General features: G+C 37.5%; 1 protein-coding gene across 1 annotated transcript in view; it reads right to left on the minus strand.

Moving 5' to 3' along the window:
• Positions 1–20,455, minus strand: part of LOC120627917 (zwei Ig domain protein zig-8-like) — a 456,100-nt gene that overhangs the window by 369,623 nt on the left and 66,022 nt on the right. Inside the window, exon 2 of the mRNA XM_039896047.1 lies at positions 7,962–8,128. Coding sequence (XP_039751981.1) covers positions 7,962–8,128 — 167 coding nt within the window. The remainder of the gene's footprint in view (positions 1–7,961; positions 8,129–20,455) is intronic.

Here is a 20,455-nt window from a genome sequence, read left to right on the forward strand (position 1 = left end):
TACCATGGATGATAGCCCCTAACAAATATAACAGTATATTATTATAATAGAAACACAAACAAAACACCGGTTGTTGTTCCGACTTGGAATTTAATTGAATACTCGGTAATAATTAGAAACTACTAATCGTAATACCTCTTCTGTGTGAAAATAAATAAAGTTGCGGTGTTTGTCTGTGATTTAAAAACAGCTGCCTCATAAAAGGGTCATATATCCTTTGTTTTGAAGAGTGCTTACTATCGTCGCTTCAAATAGGATCATTTATAAATTAAAATAATTCTAAACTCCCGAGGTAGTTGTGAAGAAATATATAATCTGCCATTTTGTGGCGGCTGCCATCTTGGACCGATTTCACACAGACAAGTCAAACTTATGTATCGCCCCATCGTTATTGCAGTGGAGGTTAAAAACTAACTCCTTTGGCAGACCTTGCCGTCCTAAAACTATTATAATTCTAAAGCAAAACGTCAACAATATTAAAATATTGCTGGTTTAAGTAGTGGTTGAAAGGCAGCCGGTATATGTTCAGAACGGCTAATTCTCTACCAGGAAGACTTAACTTTATTCTTTGCTTTAGGTTTTACGTCACTTTACAAGAAGTCGCCGTGATCACATACTTTGTATACCGTTCGCCTATAGTAATTTTTATTTTTTCTTTGGCACTGAACTGTTGGCTTACAATGTTGTAAATATATTTATTTTATTACTTTTTATTTATATTTTATATATATTCTTTATTTATACTCCTACAAGACACTTCAAGTAAAAGGATACAAATGGCGACCTTGTCCCTCATTATTAGTTGATACAGCATATCCAAAGTCGTCTGTTTTTGTAAATTTTTTTTAAACGTTTGCAGCTCTAAAAAGATGCATATTTTCTAGGTGTAGTCCTTAATTTTAATGGATTCTCTATAAGTTATATAGATTTTCCATTGTTATATTATTGTATAACAATATCATTTTTTATAATAAACATAAAATAAAAAATGAGTTTCTGAATAATGAAAAAATGTTGTATTTATTAACTTTCACGTAATTTTCAAAATAGCCTGCGGGTAAACTGTAAACTATTTGACCGGACGAACTATGGTAGAGATTCTTAAAGGTTATTCACATCGAACCCATTTCGAAAACACATTTAAAGACTCGAAGTTGTAAGAACAACTAAAATTTAAGCACCTACCTACCTACAATTGTAAGATCCAACGGTACCAAGACTCCGGAGCGATAAAAGCAACAATAAAACGTATTACTTTTAATTACGCCTTTATCGGAAACTCGGGTATGCCATAGCGCATTTTCACAAAGCTGTTCAATTTTGCACCTTATTGTACAGGTGATAGAGATACATATTAGACCATGTTGGGGCTCTTTAATCCCAAAGGAGGCTTTATGATCGGTTGGATAATTAAATGATGTCGAAGCGATCGAGAACACCGTCCTTTGATATGTACCCTGTATTTAAATGACATATTGGTTACACGCGGATATTTTGTATAGGCGTAAATAAAATTTATGATTTGTTTTCATTGTTCAGTAGCTGTTCCTTGATGTTTCACTCTATATCGGTCTATGAGTCCTAAAAATATTGTATCCGAGTTGCGCGGGTAGATATCTTATTGGTAGACGTAAACATCTGTCCCGAAACAACGCAATACATTAGTAATAAAGCAAAAGTACTTGATTTGTTTCAAAGCGCTAATATTTAGAGTAAAAAAGAAAATACTATGTATTTTTCGATTTTTTTATGAAATGCTATGAGAGAACGCCAAGCGAAAACATAGTAGGTACGATGATGGGCAATTTAACGAGGTAAAACAGGGTAAAGAGTGGAGTACAGCGCCAGTTCTAATAAAATACTGCAAATATTGGTTACAAATGTACCGTTTAACATAAGCTATTCTATATGTGCTAGTCAGGGCTAGTAAATCCTCAATAAATTAAAAAGGGACCTTTAAAACTAATAGCTAATTTTGATTCTGATTTAAGGGGACTCATACAAGCAATCAAACTATCTAAGTATAACAGCAACGTGAAGTTGAATGTGTTTTCGTTTCGTGTTGCTGCAATAACTATTAGGTTATACGATACGAGCTAACTTCACAGTGTTCATTCAATCTGTACTATGTGTTTCAAAGCCTGCGTTTTAAGATTATCGTTTGTAAGTATGTTAATGGTTATAATGAATATAATGTACTTAAAGTAGAAAAAATTGTTCGGTAGATCCTGGTACCTCAAAATTCTAAATTCAAAAGACTTTTTTGACCAACTTAATTTAAAACTAGAACTAAGAACTGTCTACTTAAATTAATATATCTATAAAGCCCCCACAACATAAAAAGGAAGGATGTGGGGTGTCGTATATGATGGGTACCGTATTCATAATATTGAGAGACCTGAGATCAAAAAAATTTAGATAAAATACTGTACAAAGATTTTTTGTTTAAATAATCGGTAGCTGTTAGCTATGATTGTCTTTCTGAATAAGTAAATGATTCAGGTCCCCGATTTGTGTGCTAGATATAACCAAAATGTTCACGCACACTATCACACGCACAAACATAACACGTCAGTTTTATATTATTATTATTTCCGATACAAATGGATATAAAGTAGCGTACATTATCGTGCTCTAGAACTATGACGTTAACCGATCAGTTGTACACTTCTAAGTATGTCAATGTTCTATTGGTTAATATTAATATATTTGAGCGCCTAAAACAAAAGCGATCAGATAACTATAAAGTTTGCCTGCGGATAGAATACGTTATCGTAGCGTATACGGTATAGAGCGAATAAGATATTTTATGCGCGGGTCAATCAGCCGGAAGCTATCGTTTAAGGCTCATCATTTTATCTCGTGACTGAAATCCAGGAAATATAATAGCGAGATACGTTCTCAAACTTCTATTCCATTAATGTGTTGTATTCAAAAGTGTTAAATCATAAACACGTATAAAAAATATTAAGCTTCTGTCAACAGAAGTCCTAATAAGAAGAAGGTCCAAATAAAATGTCAAGAGCTAACTTGAAAGTTACTAAAAAAAAGAAATTTTACAGACCAAGTTACGCATTACAGACCGGTTGAAAATAACAAACATCGACACCGAAGATAATAATTATATTTTTTAATAACATAAATTAAACATTCGCACTAGATTTCTTTGACAGTTACCTAATGTGGGAACCAATGGCAACTTTTTGTCAATAAAGATTTATTTTTATTTTATCTATATCGCCTAGAATGTTTGCATTTTTCTTTTATAAATATAATAATAGATAGATAGATAGATAAATTCTTTATTGCACACAATTAAGGGATAAAGATAATATAAATTGAAAACATAAATACAAGAAGAATAAAAATGCGGAAAGGCGGTCTTATCGCTTTAAGCGATCTCCTCCAAACAACCCTTAATGAAAGAAGAAAAGGAGTATGGAAACGGGATAGTGCAATTTTTAAAATATGTTATAACATAAACTACATCTACTATATATAACTATAATACATAAATAGCTAATACAAATACAAATTATATAGAAATAAATACATACACATATAAATATATAAGTTTATGACTCCGTAGATAAATAATATTCTTTTAAACGACTTTTGATGATGCTTAATGATTTAGACTGTCTTATGTCTCTTGGAACTCCATTCCAGAGTAAAACCACCTTGACTGTAAAATAATGTCCATACGCATGCGAGTGTCTGGCAGGAACGTGCAACCTGTTGTCATCCTTAGCCCTCAAATAGCACTGAACATTGCTACCAAGAAAGTTGAATCGCTCTTTTAAATATGGTGGCGTTTGAGGAGAAAATAAAATAGAATATAAAAGACAAAGACCGTGCAAGTTCCTACGGGATTGAATTGGTAGCCAGTTTAACCGAGAACTATACTAGGACACATGATCAAACTTACGTATACCAAAGATAAACCGTATACATGCAGCCTCTCCAGTAATAATATGTAGTACCTAGGTCACCCTATGGCTAATACATTATGCCAAATCATTGTATATGTGCGATTAGAGAACAGATTTCTCTTCACTTAAGATTCTTCTTCTTAACTTAAGATTTCACTTAAAATTCTTCACTTAAGAACTTCAATTAAGATTCTCCTAGTAATTAGAAATCAAGAAATGTGAGTTTTAACAAACAAGTGGTATTTTTAATAGTACAGACCCTTAAGTACCGAGCTATAATTACCAGGGGTGTCGACAATGCTAATAAAAAACATATCCACAAGCAGACATTCCTACTTAACTGCGAAACACCCCTATGCAAGAGAACTATCTTATGGAAAACTATTCCCCTTCAGAGGTCCCAGACAAAGTAAGGGTGTATTTCCATGCGATATGTGTGAGGTTGCGTAGCGAGAGATATACACACACAGTTAGGTTTTTAATTATGAATTGAAAATAATATACAATTGAAAATGTATGTAGTGTTGTGCGGCCATAAGCATCGAAAAGAAAACACACACAGGTTCTTACTCAGGAAGTGAAAATATATAATATACATTTGAAAATTTTTCGTGTGGCCATACTAATAGTTGAAATCACCTCTGGTTCAGGTTGCAATAAAGTGATTGATTGGAATTATGTTTTATAATGTTTGAAAACAAATAACCGAATTAAATCCTGGAGATATCTATAAAAGGAAAAATCCTATCGTTAACGTTAAACTGGCTCTTTATTGGCTTCTGTTCATTCAGTGAGCTATTCGCGCTCTTATTGTTTATTGTGCACTGTTGCTTATATTCGGGATATAAGTTGGTATTAGACCGCTCAGTGAACGAACGTATAAAGATCATGTCTGTCTGCTTAATAAACACAACCTGGAATGTGGTGACGACGTAAGTGCTGCAGCTGTGCCTGTCGGTCGTACAGGTCACGGACCTACTCAGGTCAGTCCTGATTACCCGCCCACGACCACGATCCCGGTTTCCTACGCGCCCTTTTTACTTAAATCCCATTTAAAGTCCACTAGCTATTGATTTTCAAAGGTGGCCAGTGGCGGAAATTTCTTCTTCACATTTTATGTTGTTATAAGTACGAATTGTAAATTATAGAATGCTTGGTATATTTTTTTACTTTATAGATAGCTAGCTTTATTGCCGTTCGAGTTTACAAATCCGAACCGTCATTTAACTGGAGGATTTTTTAGATAATAAGTACTTTTAACATGTAGTAAATCACTTCTATGCGTCATCAATAGATTTTTCCGCGCACGACAAATATTGAAATATGTATCATTTGTTAGAAGCCCCCATGAATGAAAAAAAATATTAATTTTGAGTTTTTAATATAGAAGTGAATATAGTATTATTCTAAAACGATGTGTATCCTTGAAGAGACTAACAAACTAAAAGAAAATAATAAGAGATCAAATTTTCCATAAACTGTAGAAGTAATGGCATATTTTTTTTCGTTATGTGTGAAGTGTTACTGACTTGATTTTTCTTTTGTTGTTTTTTTTTGAGGTAATATGAACTTTAATACAATATATTTACTTCAGGCTATAATAAAGATTTTCTTCTACCCAATTCTCACAGCGTGTTCTACAACGAGACCGCTTTCTCGCGCTGCTTAGCTATGCAGAAGATCCTTGTTGGAAAGGCAACCTTAGACTATAATTGCTGTCGCAATCAAAGGGTGTGATAAAGTGCGGAGCCGTCATAATCGCGAGTGTCAAAATCACCCGCACTTCATCCAGACACATTCATTAGAGCACGCGTAAAACATGCTTTTAAACGCATTCCACCAAACCGCCCGCCGCGCGCACATAATGCATGAAAGCACCATACACGCAGGGTTGCCACCGGTACTTACTTATAAAATAACTGACATCGGTTTATCTAGTTAGTTTTCCCAGAGTTAGTAATATGCAATGCTGTGTTCCGGTCTAAAGGGTCTGGTTGCCTGTGTAATTACACATGAGGCTTAATGCCTAGGCCTCAGGCAGACGGACACGGGGCGGCACGTTGCAGAACATGTTCTTTGTAGGCTCTGCGAAGTGTAGTTCTGTTCATAGACGACGGTTTTCCATTTACCATTAGGTTGCATATCAGCTTGGTCAATTATAACTATAAATAAAAGTATCAAAGAAATTACGTTAGTCGGTTGCATTGATATAAAATTACGAGATGACTTGTTATGTTAAAGTTTTGTAAGCGTACTCTATTTCAGAAACTGTGGAATGTTGTGACGTTACGTAAGACATAAGGTGATTGACGTTTAAACACTATTTGGGCTTTATTATTTCTAGAATTAAGAAGTTCTAAGAAAGAAGTAGACAACGCGTTTTAATCAAACTGGTGAATCCTTTTACGAAAAGCGTTGCACGAGTTCATTGGATGTGTCGGGGGATCACGTGAGACTGTCCTAATATGGCGTGAGGCTAAGCCTTTTCGAATTATAACGCATATTACATGTGGCAACCCTACATAGAAACTAACAGAGCATCGTACGCTATACACAGACTAAACTAAACTCTATACCAAGTAACTAAGGTGAGTGTTTAGTGCATAAAGCCGTTTGTAGTACCTGATGGATGGGGTCGGAAGATGGAACGCGCTCACACAGTGGGGACAAAATGAAATGTTTTGTTATTTGAAAACTGGAAGAATTTTGAGCTTTTTTTTCGATTTATGAAGATAAAAATACAAGATTTTCTTTCATGGATGTAAAGTTAATAAATACATTTCAAGCCAATTAATTGTATAGTGCGAGTTATAAATAAAGTTTAAATGAAACCCTCCATATAGTGTTTGTTGGCGAAGAGTTTGTAATTTCTAACGTCACTCGGATGTTTTTTCCACGGTTTTGGAGGAATGCATGCGAGTCCCAGTGTAAGCATCAGTCTTAACACTAAGCTAGATTTAGCAATTTCCAAAATTTGATCTACTTGCTGTTCATGCTGCAGCAAACATTTTGGATTACAGCTAAACACAGAAAAAGTAAAAAAGCAAAATGAACATATACTAGTCGTTTATTAGCTCTTGAGTTAGGGGTATCGTTTAATACAACTGCCCAATATGCCCAACAGCTAAGCCCAGTACCATTATAAACTGCATCAGCAGGTGAGATTGTAATCTAAAGCCATATGTAAGTGGAAAAACCAAAAGTTAATAAATAGAATTGTGTTGTTTATAATTTCCTGTTATTTTCTGAAAATGAGATATGTAAAACCATCTGAATTTTGACAACCAATTCACGTAAAACTGATAAACGCCAATGAGCTCAAGTTTACACGTGTTAACTTTTTGAAGCAAATTTGACAATGCTGTTTAATAAAGAATTATAATAACTGAAATAATGGTCTGTTTAATATCAGAATAGCCATTATGTGCCCCATGTGGCATAACACTTGCCAAATTTCGACCAATTCTAATGGGCGTTGCCAATTTTTCTGCTAAAGTAGGTCACCCATTTCTGGATACAGTCTAGCCACGCTTTATGGCAACATTTCCAATGCATTTCTGTGGAGGACTGTGGAGTACGCAAAATTCGATTTATTCGTAGTTCGAGCCCACAACTTGTTTCAAATGTTTTGTATATTTAAGCGGATTTATGCCTTTCCAGCTTTTGCTTTCGAACATTTCTATGAAAGATGAAAAAAGTATGTTACTATGCAGTTTGAGTTTTAGAGATTCGTGGTTTGAAATCTAACCTAGCTACTATAGATTTATTTTTAGAAATCCTTTTAGTGTTTTTGAAACCCAATATAACGTGTATAGGATTAAAAAAAAACTAGTTTGTTGTGCCGAAAATCAAAACAAATTCAAAAACCCTTTGTCTACTTATTTGCTGCAGTGCAATAACCTTGCTTCCGACATGCGTCTTTTATTGTTTTCAATTAAAATATGTCACTTTTTATATTTCCTGTAAAACTGTAAAGTCTAGTAGTCTAGTAGTAGCTATAAGGGAAGTGGCCATGCCAATGGTACTCACCGTGCGGTTGCCGAGGTTGCGCACGCGGCAGCTGAGATAGGCGCTCTTGCCCACGAGTGCCGTAACGTTGCGCGGCGTGGCGGCGTCGAAGCTGGGCGCCAGGCGCGCTGAGCCGCCGGCCGGCAGCGCGTTCACCGAGCCCGCGCCGCCTGCCACGTCGCACGCACCTGCGGGCAATGTCATTTGTCAGTCATTTGAGTAGACAGAAACCTTAAAAACAAGACAAATCAAATGTGACTCAGAGCACTCAAATTTCAAACTACATTTGTAACAGTTAGCGATTCGATTATAATTTTTAAAACATTTTTTTTGTCCCTTCAACAACTAGTTTACGTCATTGTGACAAACAAAATGTATGACACCAAACGCGTTCGCGTGTGCCTGCACATCGTTTTGCGACAAGTATTGTGTATACTTAAAGGGCTAAAGGTTATTTAGAATGTCTTATTAAGATTTCTAAGGTAACATATTATTAGTTTCTTTTCTAATTAAACCCGATTGTCAGTACTTTTGAATTCAGAGTAAACTGCACTATCTTTGCTCTTAGTCATTATAATATTTATTTATTTTACTAACCGACTTCTTTCAAATAGGAGGAGGTTATTAATTCGGATGTTTTTTTTAGTTGTATTCAGTCATAAATCAAAATTTATTTTTTATTCCAAGGGCATTTGTTTAGAAATGTTTAAACAACAACAGCAAATGAAACACGTTTGCTGCTTTCGCATAAATATGCATTGTTAATGCAATCACACAACACAACATCCCGTCTCGTACCCTCGAAAGTATTACGCAGATGTATTCAGTATATCAGGGTACACCCACATTTTCTATCAAATTTGGGAGTAGTTACATATACTTTCACTTCTGAAAGCTAGTTGTAGCACATAGTATTCAAGTAGTGCTTAACATTCATAACTGATGTAAGTTTTTATTCTTGTTAAAAAATATATAATTAAATGGCACACAAAGGCAACCTTTTACTCAAACCAGCAAAGTCGGCAAATTACTCCATACTGAAATTAAAGAGATGTATCTACCAAGATATGCACTTTAGACGTTGCTCTACGAGACCAACAAACAAAACTTTGAATACCATAAACAAAATTTGAGGGCCTTCATACTTCGGAATAACAGCAAAACAAAAAAAATAATAAATAATCATCTGGACTCAAACCGGGGTCGTCTAGTTTCAGAGCCGCCTGATTTCCCACCTGAGCTATTATACTGAATATTATTAAAATCGTTGAAGCCGCCGCGACTCAGATTATATCTCTATACTGATATTATAAGAGGGAATATTTTTGTTTCTTGAGGTCTCTAAGAAAATTGCAATATTGTAACCCAAAGTAGCATAATTTGGCCTATAAAATTCACTATTTTGCGTGCGTTGAGCAAACTATTGATGATACATATAGATGAACTCACTATGACCTACAAAAAAATTGCACGAGGGAGTTAAGTTAACTATCATAGTTAAGTCGCAATAGCAGCTTTTGTGTTCTAAAATTTTATTTAACCGCTGCCCGTGGAAACTAACGTGGGTTTCATTAGTATCGCAGTATTAATACTTATTTAAATAAACAGTTATCACCAGACCCTTTTTATTACCCAGACCTACTCTGTCTGACCTACCATAGTCCAGAGAGACTGATCTCAGGTTGACAAATGAGAGAAAAAAAGTCGCTATACGTCAATCAATTTACACGTGTAAACAATGAATATCAAACAAATTAGAGGCACCTTTGCTCCGATGCTGTAAACTAAGAAGATGTTATCGGGTTAAAAATTCAATCTGTGTCGCTAAATAAGCCGCTAATAACCTCTAACAAAAGCCTTTGAGTCAACGGTCTGGGTTGCGGGACCTAAATTGCGCGAAGTCGGGCCACCTTCCATTACCCGCCAAATGATGAGGCACGGAAGTGTGTCAGACATTAGCTGGTGCCGCTCGCCGGGGCCGTGACGCACCGGTAAGCTCATTATCAACGGTTGATTGGTTCCACGGCGCTGGTAAAGTGGAAACTGTTCTGGTTTGAGTTTCACTATTAACCAGACCGGTGAGAGGTGTGATGCGTTGTTAAAATAACGGTTATTAAGTTACAATGAACATAAAGCTTAAATAAAATAAATACCAACCAAAGTAAGCGTAGCTTGTGTTATGGGTACTGAGATTGCTGAAGAATATTTTTTATGAATATACACATAAATACTTATAATATACAGATAAACACCCAGACACTGAAAAACATTCATGTTCATCACACCAACACTCTCCAGTTGTGGGAATCGAACCCACGACCTTGGACTCAGAAAGCAGGGTCGCTGCGCACTGCGCCACTAGGCCGTCAAAATTTGCTTAATTTGCGAAAAGGAGGAGAATCTGTACGGTGTATTTTATAATTACTTTTATCTTGATCATCATACCGACCTATTACAAGCCCACTGCAGGGCACGGGTCTCCTCCCACAGTGAAAAGGTTTTACGCCTTAGTCCACCACGCTGGCTCACTGCGGATTGGTGGACTCCACACGTCTTGAGAACATTATGGAGAATTCTCAGGCATGTAGGTTTCCTCACGATGTTTTCCTTCACCGTTGAAACAAGTAATAATTTAATTGCTTTAAACTCACGTAACTTAGAAAAGTTAGAGGTGCGTGCTGGGATTCAAACTCGACCCTCGGAAAGTGAAGCCGAAGTCCTAACCACTGAGCTATCACCGCTTCAACTGAGCTATCTCAATCTTTATACTTCACACCAATTGCACTCAAAATTCGTTCATTGTAAATTCAATATCCCCTGAGGATGTTCCTGTGTTGGAGCGAAACGTGCGTAGAAAGTACATTTCCGAAGATCTGTTGTGTGTGGAGTATAAGGATTTAAGGAATTATAAATCACATCGTATAGACTCTCCTGCTTTTTGCGGAGTATAGCAAATTAAGCTGATTGTTTATAATGGAAGTCTGCAAACTTGATCGAGTTGTAAAATCTATATGTTTCGACTGTAGCTAATAAACACTCTTTAACAAAGACCTGCCGCCAAGCGATTTAGCCTCTTGTATTTTACTTCTTTTTTCATGTTTCTGTTTTTATTTTATATTAGTACTAGCTGTTTCCCGCGACTTCGTCTGCGTTTGATTTTGTTGTTTGATGTGGCATTAAATTTTGTTGTAAGTCTAAAAAAATTTAAAGTAATCAGTATCGCTAAGCCTTAAATGAGGGGTTTACTGCTGTCCGCTGAGGAGTTCTGTCCTCTATCTCCAACCACAGTTTGGGCAAAATTAAACACATATTATAACCTCTATAGTACAGAATAATTATCAAAATCGGTTATAATTTGTCGGAGTTATGGTGTAAAATCGTCAAACACTCATCCCCTCTCCCAAAGGAACCGAGCTTAAAAAGTATCTTATATTACTTCTAACACTTCCAAGAATATGTGTACAAAGTTTCATGAGGATCAGTTAAGCACTTTTTGCGTGAAAGCGTATCAAACAAACTTACATTCACATTTATAATATTAGTAGGGATAGGGATAGGGAAGTAGGGATATGTTAATTATGTATTATACATATAAAGAGTTAAATAATAATGATAATAATTTAGCGTTCCGGTACGATGTCTGGTTGAAGCCTGGGTGTATAGATTCAATATAAATGCCTGACAGGTTAGCCCGCTTAAACTGCATCACCTACCACCAGTCGAGAACTAACTTGTTGTGGACTAAAAACTTTACTTTTAGTCTACAATAAATTAGCCCTCGCGTCGCTTATATGCTATGGAGATCCTAATTGAGCCTTCCATATCATGAACTCTATTTTTTTTGGGAGGACAAAACTTCCTCCCTAATTTATTGTTCTTAGTCATCAAACGAATAATGTTTTATTTCGGGTACAATGCAGTACATTCAATTAATTTTTTTTTCAAAAATTCTTTACCATTCCAACAACAGTCAACAATTACTGTTTGAAATGCATTTCGTTCTCATTAAAGATCATATAATCCTATCAGTGCACGAAGATAATACATAGATAATGTTATTCGTGTCCAGCAGTGGCTGACGGGTTATTTACTTAGAACCTAATTGATTTTTTTTTAATTCATTAATTTTATCTATATAACATTTGAAATTTCAAGTATGTCAGTTTGTAGTGACGCTACCACCAAAGTCAAAGTCAAATATTTTTATACAAATAGGCACATATTTGTCACTTTTGATGCGTTGATTATATACAAAATGTGTACATAGCAGTGAGTAGTGATGGCGATAACTACATTCGTAAACTTAAAACTAAAGCTACGAGGGTTCCAAACGCGTCCTGGTCTACGAAGAAGCCCGCAACAAACTTAGCTGGGTATCTTACATCACCGTTAAGATGATGATGATAATTATTTACACAATTACAAAATTAATTTAACCGTTCATGATTGCATTTGTCTGCGTAGGGGAAATCCAAAAACTATAATAAAACTCAAATCTGTTCACTCAACTTCCTCGCATCTAATATAATCTGAGTATGAGCGATTTTCTATTAAATTTGCTCTCGCAAAATGCTTATACGGAAAGTTCTGGCAATAAACGCGGCTCTCGCGTAATCTCGGAGCACAAAGTTGCCAATCAATGCGCAGCATCGATCTTGGGAGGATGCGCTCGTAAACACGTTATAGAGGAGGTTATCGAAGCACTTCGCTAGCTGTCTGCCGGTTTTTATACTAAGTATACATTTTAAACCGCGAGGCAATAATTATGAAGGTGTTTTGAAGTTTTCGAACCGGTGGTAGAGTCAGTTCAAACAGACTGACTTGACGTTTCAAAAGTGCTGATAAACTAAGCCTACTTCTCTCCATCTACAAGACACTGGCGAAGTACCTTGTGCCCAGTTGGCACAGACAAAATCCATAAACAATTGAATTGAACTAGGCCTACTTGAAATAAATGAATTTTGAAATTTAGAAAGTTGAATTTTTTAAATTAAGGGTTATTGAATTAATCAATAAATATACCACGACTATACATACATCGCCATCTAGCCCCAAAATAAGCGCAGATAGTGTTATGGGCACTAACTGGACGGGTGAATATGTTTATGCAAAACATCCATGTTCTTGACACAAACATTTTCTGATTGTGGGTTGCCTCATCTGGTGACAGAAGGGCTGGTCCATTGTTTGAGCAGAGAATCTGCCTGGCTGTTAAGCGCGAAAATGCAGCCAGCATTTTTGGCACCAGTCCACGTGGGCATGACTTGTTTAGTAATTACTTTAGTTTCGTTGTCACATTATCAATAAAGTTAAATACAAAACAAAAGGTTATTTATTTATTCATCCGAGCCATTGTTGAACGAGAATAATCGGACAATAAAAGCTGATACCCGACCAATATATAGGCCATGGAAGAACAATTTATCATTTAAGATTAAAAATTGTATGGTTTTGTAATCTACAAAGAGTACAAGAAACACAGGTACAGACTACAATGCATACTACATTTCCTCTCATTAAACTCAGTTAAAGAAGTTATTTTAATTTTATTGGATAGAAGCAGGCGTTACTTTGCCATTACATATTATGAAAATTAAGCTTAATTTGTTATACTCCATATGTTGACTTTACAATAAATAGTCATTGGAAAGTCAACATCTCCTGAGGATGCACCGGTTTCAGAGCGAAACGTGCGTAGAGGGTAAATTGCAGACGATCTGTTTGGTGTGGAGCATAAAGATTGAAAAAATTGTGAATCGTACCATCGTACCATACAGATACTCTTGCTTTTCGCGGAGCATAGCAAATTAAGCTTCATTTTCATAATTTTAATTGTATTTTTAAATTTCTAAGCGCAAGCTCGGGTTGCGAGCTAACTCACAAAGAGGTATGAAGTAAGTGGAAGCAAACAAAAAAGCATTTATTAGCTTAGCAGTAGCAGTATTCAATGAAATGCTCGGTTGTGGCCATGGGGGAAAAGGGCGCCTGTACACAGTGAATATACTCGTGGATACATGGAGATAAATACGGTTTATTCATTAATACTCACTTGCGTCAAAAGCTTAATTTCTGTTTTGTACCCTGAAGTCAGCTTTTCTTAGTTTTTTTTTGTCTTTTAAACTGTGCAATCCGGCTCCCGTGGTGTGTAACTATATTGACCTTCAATGAGTAAGTCGCACGTACGTTTGCAAATATGAACCGAATTACAAAGAAAAGGAGCTTATTTTGCTTTGACCGTTTTTTAATGTCTTTTAATACCCACCCGGCAGAAATGTGATATTTTGAAAGTGTGAATTTATGACGGCTAAAAACCTAAATCCAATGCTCTCCGAAATGACCTGTGCTGTATCAATGTATTTAAGTTTTCCACTCGAGACAAGCAAAGGAAATGTTTGAGAAAAATACATGAATACGTAAAGAGTATCGCGCCTCGATTATTGTGAGAATCACAATACAAAAAGTATATAAAAGTGCTTGCACCACTAAACGCCTAGTTTTTGGCCATTATAACTAGGAACTAAATCATCATCATCGTCCCCTTACATGAGTGTGCAAGAAAGGCAGCTGCCAGAGAAGAGTGGCGACGAATAGTTAAGCGTGCCACAACCCTTAAATGACGACCACGACCGCTCTGACAAGAGCGAACCGACTGAGAAGAAGAAGAATTTTGCATTCAGTACTGGTTTTAAAGGCGCGTGAACATTTAAAGCGTGTCATTCAAGTAATACTGAGTACCTTCGAACGGGAGTGTTTCGTGTATTTCCCTACCGGGCTAATAACACAGATTGCTAAAATCGTAGCACTTCTGTGTGCGGCTAACAGGCGGTCGTGCGTTAATGGCTGCAGCCTCCAGTAACACATTAACTTGGCTCCAGCAATTAAGCAAGCTGAAAGGCCGCAAGTATGTGCTCACGGCGAGTCTGCGCCCATTTCCTAGGTCATTCGACTAAGATTACTAATCCCTAATGGTCGTTGAGGTCATACGGAGGTGGGTGGAATACTTGTACATAATTGGACGAGGTGGTAATTGTCTTGTTGAACGAGTAAACATGAAAAGCGTTTACTTAGACTTAATTGTTTTTCAGCCCCCGTCGCAAACAGCGGTGCTATAAGTTTGACCGCTTTGTTTGTCCGTCTGGGTATGTTGGGCTGGATTATTGTGTCATTCACATAGTGGGGTTTAAATATGGTATTGTATCATGTTTTTAGGTTTAGGCTCTGTACTGTAGATATTTTTGAATACTAAAACTATAATATTGAAACTAGATATACACTCTATAACTACCTTTGGGCCAGGTAACTCCCTATGGTTGGTTGGAATTTTTACCAATAACTTTTTAATATCTCATGTTTAGAAAAGTTAGCGTTTTTTGGCTAAAGACACCATTAATCTATCGCGGGTGTAAAATATTCAAAAAGAGAAGTCAGCCAATCGTCACATACTTTTTTTATACGTATGTTGTTGTTGTATCTTTCACGAAAGGCAAAGATCATTGACCTTACAGCCTATTCAGTAAATTGACAATCGATTATAATGAACAATTAGACGTCGTAGGCCGATGATGTTGGCACATGGACAAACATAATGGTTTAATTTTTCCTTCAAAGATTTTATAATTAATGCATTTAAAGTTATAAGCTTTACATCAAAATAATTATTGGTAAGCTGATTAATAAATATTATATATAGCCTGGCAAAAAATAACTATGGAGACCTAGTGTAGCCAGAAATGAAATGAAATAGTACAATTTCTAAACTTTTTTCAGCTACAACAGGAATCCAGAGCCCAAAAAGTATGGCGTGTTTCGCGCCAAAGATAAAATAAACTACCCATTAGATAAGATAATATCCAAAACTAACAAAATATTTTGTTATGCTACTGAACAGACTGTATGGTCAATGATCTTTGCCTGTCCTAGAGCCTGAAGGGGACAGTCAAAAAAACAATAAATATTGTATGAAGTGACGCGATGAAAAAAAATTAAATCTTTTTTACTGTCTCAACCCATCCTTTTTAACTAACGATCGATATGAAAAGAATTATGTTTAACTCGGGAACACACCCCATTTTCACCCTCAACTAGCTGCTATTAACTGTTTAAAATGTATAATATAATTTGTGTCTCCGTTCTGCTAGCCGTGCTGGACGATCAATTTCATCTTTATTGTTACGCATTGGACCAAATTACACTAAAACCAATTTCCAACTGAACTTTCAAGTTACCCAAGCTTGGAATCGAACTTAAAACCTCCTTTATAGAAAGGCCGCAAGGGGCGGTGAGCACCGCCGCGCTAGGGAGGTATTCAATTAGAGGGAGGTAATTCTACGAAGATAACTAATCCCTGATGATCGTTGAACCCATACACAGTTAGGTACAATACATACACAATTAAACGATGTGTTAATGATTGTCTTGTTGATCAAGTAAACACAGCGAGAGTTTACTTAGACTAGACTTATTACCGCCAGTGGCTAATCCTGCGATGAATTATATCATCGGGCTGAAAAGCATTAATGTATGTCTGTATGCTAAACTGCATATTTGAATTGCACGAAAGGGGGTGAAAAATGATTAAAATGTATACATTATGTCACACGTATGTTTGGGCGTATAAAGACAAATATATACAACGTGTAAATGAAAACCAAATTAAAACTTCATAGGCTTTAGAGGTATATTACTTACTGTCTCTGAGATTTATCTGCAAAACCGAAAAGCTAATAGTTTTTGAGTTAACCACTTTTACTGAAAGAAAACAGCCTAACACCACAGGAAAAATTAAAATCTTCTGACTTTATTAGATAAACGTCGCGTAGCGAAGGTACTAAGCGCGTGTCAATCGTTTATCTCCAATAGGGTTGTCATAAGTAAATACTTAGAATGTTTTGATTTCGTTTATATGAAAAAATAAATATGCTTCTTTTGATTTAATATTTTTACGGCGAGATTCCTTATACAATATACTTATGTACCCTTCAACAGAATATCGTAATTCAGTTACACGTTGTATACCAATATATTGTTTAATACTATCTACGAGATATCAATAATACCTTATTTTCATTTTACTTAAAATGTAAACACAACTGATGCTTTGCCCATCACTTTAAGCATTAAAGTTACAGTAAATATATTAATTCAGTTGCGCGAGCGCCGCGCCCCGTATCGGTCGTGTGCAGTGTGCCTGCTGTACGGCGGCGCTGCAGTTTTTTGAAAAATGACGTTATCGTGCAATAATTGTAGGGTCGTAATATGTGAATTATTAACGTACGTAAAAGCAAAATTGTCTGTGGCTGATGAAGACAGCATTGTGAGGATTTGTGCCGCGACCTTCTCATTGGAGGAGATCGAGGAAAGTTATAAATTGCTCGTCGATTCCCTACCGCAGGATCTGCGTAAAACTGCGAGGAGAGGAAAAGGCAAAGAAAACCGTTTTTTAAACGACATAATCAGTCTTTTTAAGGGCACTGACCCTGATGTTTTGCCAGTGTTTGTAGCGAGAGACTTAGATAAGTTACCCCCGATTACGTTTGACCACCTTGACGTCTCAAAACTACTCAAGGATCTGGCCGTTGTGCAGGCCGAGATAAAAGATATTAAGTCGTCATATGTAACTATCGACCAGCTGGAAAAAGTGAGAACTGAGTGCCAAAGTTACCGATATACATCGCCGCCCTTCTCAGCTGCAAAGGTGAACATGAAAAGAGGCGCATATCGGGACAGTGGGCCCATTGGATTGTCGCAACTCGATGATACGATCATTACAAATCACAGCGATCGTCCTAACGTTGAGTCGTCATCTCCGAGAGATCTTAGTTTAAACTATAGGAGCATAAATTATATGGAAGGTAGTGCGGCGGATAGTTATAAATCTCAACGTATCCGGAGCGGCGAAGGCGCGCGCGCGGCGGAGCAGGTGAGCGCCGAGGGCGCGGGCGGCGCGGGTGATGTGTCATCGCAACCAGCGGTGAGTGCGCTGAGCGCTCAGACGGCCAGCGAGACGGCTCCGATCCGGGCAGCGGGTGTGTTGTCGTTCGCTGAGGTGACTAAGACAGAAGGCGAGTGGAATGTTGTACAGCGTCGGAAACCGAAAACGAGATCGTATCGTTACCAGGGAGTCGCGGGGGTCTCCAATGACGAGAATTGTAACTTTAAAGCCGTCGAAAGAAAAGTCCCAATTTTTATTACCATGATACACAAAGACACCACGGAGAAGGATATTATGGATTACGTCTATAACAAAACGAAAGAGCATATCAATCTCGAAAAGATTTCCTTTTTACGAGGAAACAAGGACTATAACGCGTACAAATTTTTTGTATCAGAGCGGAAAATAGAAATATTTTTAGATGCAACACTCTGGCCGGAGGGAGTAATATTCAGGCGTTTCGTCAATTTCAAGCGAAATAACAGCAGTGGTGCGAACGGGGTGGCGACGAATACCGTGAACGGCCCTACCCCGACTGTTAATGGATAAAAGATTCACCTGTAATTTAGTAAGCTTCAACTGTAAAAGTATAAAGCGCTCAGTTGACAATGTGAGGCTTTTGTGTCAGTCGGCGAGTGTGATAGCACTTCAAGAAACGTGGTTATTTGGGCATGATATTCAGTTTCTTAGCGGGATTGATGAGCGTTTCGGCAGCACGGGCACTTCTGCTATGGATGCGGCGGCGGGCATGGTGTGCGGCCGGCCTTATGGAGGTGTAGCGCTGCTATGGAATAAAAGTGTTTTCCAAAATGTGTCGGTCGTGTGTTGTGATAATCCACGAATATGTGCCATAAAAATAGTGATGGGCGATAGGTCTATTTTAGTGTTTAGTATTTATATGCCTACAGATAAAATAGTGAACCTTACGGAATTCACTGATTGCCTCAGTTCGGTGAGTGCTATTATTAACAGTATGAACGTAGAATGTGTTTACATCCTTGGCGACTTTAACGCCCATCCGAATGAACGTTTTTATAACGAGCTGACGTGTTTTTGTGACGAGCAAGAGTGGTCATGTGTGGATGTACAGATTTTAGGCATAAGGTCGGACACATACACGTTTGTGAGTGAAGCCCACGGGTCGAGGCGGTGGCTTGATCACTGCGTGACGACCAACTCGGCTTATTCGTCAATTTCCAATGTATATGTAAAGTACGATGTGTATTGGTCCGACCATTATCCGTTGATTATTGAGTGTGACTTGGATATGGTTAAACCAAAGTTGACGAGTGTATGTAACATGCCGAGCGAGATTCTATGGGGAGATAGAAAACCGGAAGAAATAGTGATGTATACTAAACTATGTCATGAAAAATTAAAAGATATTGATTTTCCCGAGGAATTTCGTTCGTGTAGTGATTGTGTTTGCGGGCGTATCGATCACACGTTACTTATTGATAAATTGTATAGCGACATTGTAAATGTTCTGTCTGTGGCTGCCACTGAATCCAAAACTGTAAGATCGCGCGTTGGGAAGCGTCCTGTGGCGGGGTGGAACAGGTATGTTCGCGATGCACATAGGGAGGCTAGGTCGAAGTTTTTAATATGGGTCTGGTGGGGTAAACCAAAATATGGTAGGGTCTATGTCGACATGCATCGAAGTCGCAGTCTATTTAAGTCACGCTTAAGGTGGTGTCAGAACCACAGCGAACAAATAAGGATGAATATCTTGGCTTCACAGCATGCGAAAAATGATTTTCGTAACTTTTGGAAATCCACCAATAAATCAAACGGTAGGCCTGGTCTACCAGTGAGCGTGAATGGTATTAATGAGCATAGTCTTATAGCAGACATGTTTAAAGAACATTTCACAGTGACTTCACCGTTGGGACCATCACAGTCCGTCAGTGATGAGTGTACGTGTGGCCAGGTGATTGGAATCCGTTTTACAGCTAAGGATGTCAAGAATGCTATAACTTCTATGTCGCGTGGAAAGTCTCCTGGCCATGACGGGCTGAGTATTGAACATCTGCAGCATGCTGGTCCTCACTTACCTAGAGTACTTTCCATGTTGTTCAACTTATGTATTGCGCATTCGTACTTACCCGCTGCACTGATGAGAACTGTGGTGGTGCCAATTGTGAAAAACAAAACTGGGGACATATCTGATAAAGCCAACTACAGGCCTATCTCACTTGGCGCGGTTGTGGCGAAAGTGCTTGACAGTTTGCTTGACATCCAGCTGGATAAACATATAATCCTACACGACAATCAGTTTGGCTTCAGGCCAGGTTTATCAACAGAGTCGGCCATATTATGTTTAAAGCAAACTGTAAAGTACTATACGGACAGACGAACGCCTATTTATGCGTGTTTTCTGGACCTTAGCAAGGCATTTGACCTGGTAAGTTACGATATCCTATGGCAGAAATTGAAAGACACCGGTCTGCCCGAAGAAGTTACTAGGATCTTCAAATATTGGTATCGAAACCAGGTCAATGTCGTGAGATGGTCTGAATCGTATTCGCAGCCATATAGGTTAGGGTGCGGCGTGCGACAGGGGGGCTTAACTTCCCCTAAGCTC

Source organism: Pararge aegeria, chromosome 2 (genome assembly GCF_905163445.1).
Source record: "Pararge aegeria chromosome 2, ilParAegt1.1, whole genome shotgun sequence".
NCBI classification, from domain to species: Eukaryota; Metazoa; Arthropoda; class Insecta; order Lepidoptera; family Nymphalidae; genus Pararge; species Pararge aegeria.